The following is an 8,122-nucleotide window of genomic DNA, read 5'->3' as shown; positions in this document are numbered from 1 at the left end:
CCAATGCACCAGCCCCCCCAGGGAGACAGGACGGCATCACCCCCAATGCTCCACCACCTGTCTGCACCAGCCCCTTTGCCGCCCCCACGTCCCAAGAGGTCGCTGCAGGGGCCTCTCCCCCAGCTTGGAGGTCCTGGCATTGGGGTCTCCCGAGGAGCAGTCTCCCGGCCCAGGCTCTCCTGCGGGTCCCCTGTGACTCCTGCAGTCTGGGGCAGCGCAGGCCAAGCGAGGAGCCATGATCCCTTCCCCTCCCCGCTAGTCTGGGCTCCGTCCGACCGCGGGGAGTCTCTCTCCATGGCCTTGGGGGCCCCCTCACCATTCTCCGACTGCCACCAGGTGGTGTGGCCGTCCCGGCCGCCGAGGTACACCACGTTCTGGATGCGGTGGCTGTTGCGCAGAGACGGGGACCGGGAGTCGCAGGAGAAGCATTTCTCCGAGTCCTGCAGCACACAGAGTGTCCCAGTGCTGTCTTGCCCCACGGCGCAGCCCCGCAGCAGGGGCAGATGGGCAGACGGGCACTGGGGCTGCCTCTGCTCACCGCCTGCCCTTGGACCGACAGACAGACTCACCCCCGGGGACACGATCCAGACCCAAGCACGGCACCCACATGCAGACGGACTCGCACACCCACGGATCCAGGGGACAGACGGACGGACACAACCACCAGTTCAGGCAGACAGACGGACTCACATACACGGATCCAGGTGGTCAGACAGGCTCACACGCACACGCAGAGCTGGACAGACGGACACACACACACACACACACAGATCCAGACAAACTCGCACACCCACACGGATCCAAGTGGACAGACGGCCAGACACACCCACAGATCCAGGGGGCCGGATAGACAGACACACCTACACGGATACAGGGGACAGACGGACTCACGCGCTGACCCTGGCTCGCCCGCAGGCTCTGCCAGCCTGTCTGGGGCTGAGCGTTTGGGGCTGGGCGCAGGGGGCTGCATCGCCCGTCTCCCTTGGCCAGGCTCACCGGAGGCCCGAGGATCGGCTGGCGGGTGCCGGTGAGAGCGCAGGGCTCTGGGGCCGAGCTCCCCTGGTTGCCCTGGATGGGAAGGGTCTGGCTCAAGCCAGTGGGGGCTGTGGGCAGAGGGCCTGGCCCCCCCGGGCGCCCACGCAGAGCGACGGGGAGGGGGCAGCCGGTCACACCGCACGCAGAGACGAGCGTTGGCCAGGAGCCGGGCCGCACAGTACCCGGAGGGCTGGGCGCTGCCCTGAGCACCCCTCGGAGTGGGGTACCTGCAGGTGGCTGACGATGCAGTACTCCTGGGGCCCCCGCAGCCCACAGGTGGATGTGGCGCTCAGGTTCTGGGCCCGCCCGATCAGCAGGTTCCCGGTGGCCGGGTGGCAGCTCCCCACGGAGCAGCCGGGCACGTCCTGGCTCCCCGCACCGGGCACCTGGACTGGAGAGAGGCACAGGGCGCGGCCCGGCTGAGAGGGGGTGTGCCCCGACCCCCACATATACCCCTTCCCCCGCAGGGGGCCCCAGGCTCACGCTTTCATCCCCCTGCACACCCCTCCCCCTGTGCACCCCCCGCCCCCCCCCCCCCCACACCCTCCCCCTGTGCACCCCCTGCACCCCGTGCACCCCCCGCACCCCTCCCCCCCGCGCCCAGCACTGGGTCCCAAACCCACTGACCCGGCAGGGAAACGCCACGACCCCGAAAGCCCCCGCGCAGCAGCCCTGTGACTGGGGGAGCAAAGGCCTTTGTCTGGCCTGCCATGACTCTGCCCCCCCTCGTCCCCCGTCTGAGTCCTCCCCAACCCTGGCCCCCCCCGACTCTGCCCAGCCCCTGCCAATGATTACCTGGTGAGGCCGTGCCCAGGCGGGGTCGTGCCCGGGGGGGGGCCAGAGACACACTCCGGAGCAGGGCCCCACATGGGCATGACATGGGCAGTCCCCACCCCCGGGGCAGAGCAGGGGGGGGAGGAGTCAGCGGGGGGGCAGGGTGTCTGCCCCGCCCCCCTGCATAGCCCCCTGCTCTGTCTCAGCCCCGCGGCCAGCGCCAGGCACTGGGCTGGGGGGGCTCAGGGCTGCCCTGGCCGTGCCCGTCCCAGGAGGTGGGAGCATGGTCAGGCGCTGCCCTAATTCCGCTCCCAGGGCTCAGCGGAGCCAGGACGTCTGGGGATTTACGGCTCAGCTCCAGGGGCCCTTTGCCGCGTGGAGAGGGAGCGGGCGCAGCTGGACCGAGCTCTGCCCACCAGGACGTTCCCCACACTCGCTGCACAGCCCAGAGCACACGGGCGCTCCCGCCACGCCATGTCATCCGGCCCCCACCGGGCCCCCGCCTCAGGGCCCCCGCCTCCATCCGGCCCCCCCCCCCCCCCCGCCCCACGGCCCCCGCCTCCATCCGGCCCCCACCGGGCCCCCCGCCCTCAGGGCCCCCCGCCTCCGTCCGGCCACCACCGGGCCCCCACCTCCATTTGGCCACCACCGGGCCCCCGCCTCAGGGCCCTCGCCTCCATCCGGCCCCCACCGGGCCCCCCGTCCTCAGGGCCCCCGCGTCCATCCGGCCCCTGGCCCTCAGGGCCCCCGCCTCTATCCGGTCCCCACCAGGCACATGGGTGCACACACCCGGGGTCTGCGTACGGTGCAGCCGCCTGCCCTGGGAGGGGAGGGGAGAAGGTGCCCAGGGCCGCACGTGCGCGGGGACTTACCCAGCAGCAGGAGAGCAAACAGCAGCTCCATGGGCACGGGGGGTCCGGCCTGGGGAGAGCGAGGCGAGAGGGTTACGCCGGGCCGGGCTGGGCGAGGGGAGGTCAGATTTGCAGGGAGCCGTGGGCCCAGGGTGCAAAGGGTGGAGGGGAAGGAGACTGGGGGTGATGGGAAGGTGGGTGGGATACTGGCCCAGGCCTCCTTCCTGTCAGCCCTGCGGGTGGGAAGTGCCAGGGCTCCCTGGTCCTGCTAACGCCCGACGCCGGGGCTGGGCCGTGGTTGGCAGAGCCAGGGCGCCCGTGGGGCTGGCTGCCCCAGAGGTCAGGCGCTGCTCATTCACCCCCAGGACAGCATCTGTGGTCCCCCCCCAGTCCCTCACCTTGCCAGGCTGGGGAGCGAGGGGATCGGGGGCAGGCAGGAGCTGCCCATGGCTGGGGGGTCCCACGTCTCAGAACAGGCGCATGTGGCCCAGGGCAATGCTGTCTGCGAGCGCCCCGGGCTAGCGCCAGCCCTAGTGAGGGCAAAGTGCCCCATGGGCAGTGCCACCCCCGCCAGCTGCCAACCTGGGGCCGGGCACGCAGAGCAGCCAGCACAGCTCGGGACAGCGACTAATAGTTGGAGCAGGAGACAGGGATCCAGGACACCTGGGTTCTCTTCCTGGCACTGCCCCGACTGGCTGTGGGGTGCTGGGGAAGCCCGTTCCCCTCAGCCTGCTCCCTCACTGCCCCCGGGCACCCCCCTGCCAGCTCACCCGCGCTGGGCACCGGGCTCGGGGCTGGAGGAGAAATCCAGGCAGCCTGAGCAGTAATGTCGCTGCCCGGGCCGGGCACCGTAGGGCAGCAGGCTCCGCGTGCAGCCTCCTCCCGCTCGCCCCGGTACTCACGTCCGAGCGGTGCAGCCCGCGGCCCTGGCAGCCCGCGCTGGGGGAGGGGGGAGCTGGCTGCAGGCTGGGCGGGGGCAGCCCCCCAGAGCCCCTCCTGCTCCTGCGAGTCCCCGAGCCCTGGGCGGGCAGCGTGAGAACTTGGAGCACAAAAACAAGCTGGCAAACAAGGGAAGCGATGGGTGAAACTCACCCGGCTCCTCTCCCAGGCGCACAGAGCGATTCTTATTCAAATCGGGGCTGGGGCTGTGAAAGGGGCGAACGGTCTCCAGGCTACGGGAATGTCACAGCCGATTCTTTCTGCTCGGCAGTGCACACAGGCCAGCCGGGGCGGGGACGACCGGCCTCTGGGCCCTGAGCTGCCCGGGGCCCCAGGCCAGACTCCCAGCTCACCAGGGGCTAGTTACGGTCAAACCGGTCGCGAGCCGAGGGAGCTGCTCCGGTCTCGTCACCTCCTGAGCACACGGCGCGCTTGGGCAGAGACCGGGCTCCCCGCTGGCCACGCTGGGGGGGAGAGGGCCCACTCCTTGTCCCCCCGCTGGCCTCCAGCCACAAAGCGTGGGAAGCCGTGCCAAGGGCCGGGGGCTAGGGAGAAAGGAGCAGGCCTGGTGCCCGCGTTCCCAGGGTGCTAGCCCCAGCCCGACAGGAATGTGTGTGTTGTGTCTTGCACCAGGCTCCCCGGCGAAAGCAGCGCGTCCCACAGCCGCTGCCACCAGGATGGGAAACAGCCAATGTCCCACTCCCAGGTCACTGGGCCGGCACGGCCCGCTCTGGGGGCCGGCTCCATGCCCGGGGGCATCCAAGCTGGCACTCCAGGAGCCGCACATCCGCAGCCCCTTGGCTTGGTGGGCCGCTGAGCCCATGGGACTGGGAGGCAAGTGGCCAGCTGGCCGCCAGATCTCTGCAGAGCGGCTCAGCGCCAGGGGCCGGCCAGGACCCAGATGAGCCCTGCCCTGGGGGCAAGGGGCGGGGCTTTGCAGGAGGGTGGAGCCTGAGTTTGACTCCCAGGTGGGGCTGTGCTCTGGCCACCCCCCTGCTCTGGAGGGCACCACACAGGGACCCCACCACCCCTCGGGCTCCCTCTGTCCCCTGCCCCGCAGCCTCAGGGAGCTGCTTCATCCCTGGCCCCAGGAGCTCCGTGAGGTCAGAGATGGGGCCTGGCCCGGCAGCCTGCAGGGCTCCAGCTAGCCAGACCCACCCCTTGACCCAGCGTCAGCTCTGCCCCCGCGCAGGAGCAGCAGCGGCCTCCCCCAGCCCCAGCGGCCCGAAGCCTGGGGGGCCAGCCCGGCTCAGGGACCCTCCTGTCGCCCCCACGTGGCTGGTCCCTCCTGCCCCAGGGCGCTGGGCAGGGCAGAGAGGCCCAGCCCCTGTGCCTGGGGAGCCCGGGCTTTGCCCCCGGTCCCGCACCATGGACTCTGGCCCAGGCTGGGCACCGTGTGGCCTGTTCGCCAGGGCACGTGCTTAGACTCCAGCCAGGGCCCCGGGTCCGACAGCGCCGCCCCAGGGGCACGTTCACCCCCCAGGGAACAGCAGCCCAGTGTCCCGGGCCCACCCGTGAGCCCCAATGGCCCTGTTCCACCCCCACCTGTGAGCTCCCAGAGCTCCCTCCACACCTGAGCTGGCCAGGGCAGGACAGGGCCCCACGCCCTTCCAGCGAGCTCTGTGCACCTCCAGGCTTCCCACCCCCTCAGCACTGCCCAGCCTCCAGGCCAAACGCCACTTCCCCCCACTGCAAAGCTGCCACCTCTGGGCGGCAGTGGGGCAGCTGTGTCCCAGAGCACACTATTGTTGGCACTGGCTAACCCATGGAGACTGCCCGCCTGGGGGCAGCACAGCCAGCCCCGGGGACATGGGCCAGGGCACAGGGGTCACACCCCACTCCCCTGCCCCGGGGAGACGATCAGCCCATCCCGCCCCCCGCAGCTCTGCCCACGCAGCGAGAGGGAGCCAGGGGGGCGCTGGCTGGTGCCGCCCGGCCAGGGAACGGCGCCAAGGCAGCCCACAGAGCCAGGGCTGCATGGTACCTGCACGGCTGTCGCTGCTCAGCGTCCCTGGCGAGGGCCACGCCCGTCCGGAAGCCCCTGGCAGCGGCCTGCAGCCAGCCGACTCTCAGCTCGGTCTGCTCAGGGCTGGGCTGTTTGTTCCTGCAAAGGTTCCCTCCCTCAGGCTCCTCCTCCCGCCACCGGTGCCAGGTGGGGCGGGCCCGCAGCTCAGCCAAGGTGAGCGGGAGGCCAGGTACAGCGGCTCTCCCCGCCCTGCGCACGGGGAGAGGAGGGCGTGTGCCCCTGCACCCTGAGCTGCCAGGCCTCAGCTCCCTGCTGTGAGTGAGGTGCAGCATGCGAGAGCATGGGGCCCTGGTGCCTACAGAGCGCCGCCCCGGCCTGCCCAGCCCTGCCCTGCCCGGGCCTGGCACTGGAGCCATGGGGAGGGGCGGGGACCTCAGGCTGCGGCTGCAGCGGGCGGGGAAGCACAGGTTGCAGGCAGGCCCCGGGGCTTGGGGCCATGCCAAGCGCCAGGGAGTGCCCGGCTCTGCCCGTGCGAGGCACCCAGGCCTGTCCCTACGTACGAGACGGAGCACGTCTCCTGCCCAACGACGTGCTTGGAGCCGCGCGTCGGCCACCCTGACACGCGACCGTTGGCGCCAGTCAGTGCCTAGCTGCCTGGCTCCGGGCCAGAGCCGCTGGGTGCTTGGTGTGAGATGGTCCCTGGGAGTCACGCAGCGCCGGGGGACGGGCACTGCTGCCCAAGGGTTGGGCCCGGCACACCCTGCTTTGGCTCCCTGCAGGCGGCCCGGCCCCTGCCCGCTCGCTGGCACCATTAACGCTTTTGAACCTGCAGCGAGCCCCTCCCTCGGTGTTGGGGCCAGCACCCGCTGGGCACGGGCAGGGTGTTCCCCAGCGCGCCCAGCTCCGAGCTGCCAGCCACATGCAGACGCCCTGAGACTGGCAAGGAGCCACAGCTCCCTGTGGAGAACAGCAGCAAGCCGAGGCCACCACCCGGGCCCAGCCGGCGAGTCGGGGGGGCCTGGTGCCCCAGCCATTGGGGTGTCCCTGACGGAGCTGGGCCCAGCCAGCGACTCGAGGGGGGCACAGTACCCGCTGCCAGGGGCGGCAGGTTTGTATAATTTTGGGTGGTGCCCCCCACACACACCTGCCTAAGGCGCTGGGGGGGGGGTTGGGGTGGGGGGGGGGTATGGGGTGCTGGAGGGGGTGCAGGGTGCAGGCTCTGGGCTGGGGGTTAGGGTGCAGGAGTTGGTGCGGGGGTCGGGCTCTGGGAGGGAGTTAGTGTGTGGGAGGAGGTTTGCAGGTGTGGGCTCAGGGCTGGGGCAGGGGTTTGGGGTGCAGGAGAGGGGTGCGATGATTACCTCGGGCAGCTCCCGAAAGCGACCCGCACCCCACATTGGCAGCGGCTTCTAGGCAGGGGGGCCGCAGGCACCACCCCCATAGCTCCTATTGGCTGCAGTTCCCAGCCAATGGGAGTTGCGGAGTCAGCGCTTGGGGCGGGAGCAGCGTGTGGAGACCCCCTGCTCCCCCCCCCCCCTCCAGGGGCCGTAGGGCCGTTCCAGCCACTTCCAGGAGTAGCGTGGAGCGAGGCCAGGGAGGAAGCTGCCGGTGGTGGTAGCCAGGGGTCCCCAGGCCCTTTTAAATCACCCGGGGACGGCAGGTGGGGCTGGGGGAGAGACTCAGCCCCGAACAGTGGTGGAGCCGGGCCCCTGGGCCCTGAATATTCCTGGAGCCTGGGCACCACAGGCCCATATAACTCACCGCCCTGCCCGTAACCCCTGGTCACGTGGGTGCCCCCAGCAGAGGGCCCAGCCAGAGAGGGGCTGCGGACCCCAGCCTGTGAGCAGCCTGCCCCCTAGCTCCAGCATGCCCGTAAGGGGAAGGCCGATTCTCACACGCTCCTGGAGGCCTCGGCTCAGGGCTGGCAGAGCTGCCGGCTCTCACTGCAGGTGCCAACAGCCTGGTTCACTGCCAGCCCCTCTGCCCTAAGCTCTGGGCGCGCAGGTGAGAGGGAATGGGGGGCATAGCCCCTTCTCCACCGCCTGCGCCACTGGCGCATTGACTGGCATTGACCAGGCTGAGCACAGCCCCCGGGGGCCAGATCCATTTGCTACCAGCTCAGTGCCCAGCCAAGACGCTGCCTCGCGGCGCAGGCGACACATCCCATCTCCCTGGGCACACGCTGGCACCTGTGCCCAGCCCCTCCCCTCGTGCTGCAGGCTGCCAGCCAGGGGCATGCCTTGGCCCCCCAGTACTGCCTGCCCAGCCCCCAGCACAGGCAGACGCCACCGGCAGCCGGTCAGACAAGGGTTCTTTACTCAGGCTTCTGCTTGGGGTGAACGTGTGGCAGCCTCTGCCCGCTCAGCGGGGGCACGGAGCAGGAGTCCAGGGCCCAGGCCACGCTTCGCCCACAGCTGGCTCGGGGCGTCGGCTATGGGGCACCATGCCGGGGCTGGGCTCCACAGCCAGCAGGCACCTGCTCAGCGACCTAGAGCACAAGAAAGGATACGTCACGCCAGGCTCCGCGGGGACAAGCCTGCTCCCTGGGCACCCAGACACA

The 8,122-nt window shown here is 70.7% G+C and overlaps 1 protein-coding gene across 1 annotated transcript; it reads right to left on the bottom strand.

Annotated features, from left to right (window-relative positions):
- Window positions 1-256: 256 nt before the first annotated feature.
- On the bottom strand, window positions 257-2,796 carry LOC112107148 (laminin subunit beta-1 variant-like; the record flags this gene model as incomplete). Its single annotated transcript, XM_024200734.2, has 3 exons — window positions 2,682-2,796; window positions 1,263-1,426; window positions 257-440 (listed from the first exon to the last, which is right to left on the bottom strand). Coding segments are annotated over exons 1-3 (379 nt in total), but the record flags the coding sequence as incomplete, so codon positions are not given.
- Between the last annotated feature and the right edge of the window lie 5,326 nt (window positions 2,797-8,122).

Source organism: Terrapene carolina, unplaced genomic scaffold, assembly GCF_002925995.2.
Source record: "Terrapene carolina triunguis isolate 2854851 unplaced genomic scaffold, T_m_triunguis-2.0 Scaffold51727, whole genome shotgun sequence".
Lineage (NCBI taxonomy): Eukaryota > Metazoa > Chordata > Testudines > Emydidae > Terrapene > Terrapene triunguis.
This window is presented reverse-complemented; position numbering and strand designations above follow the sequence as displayed.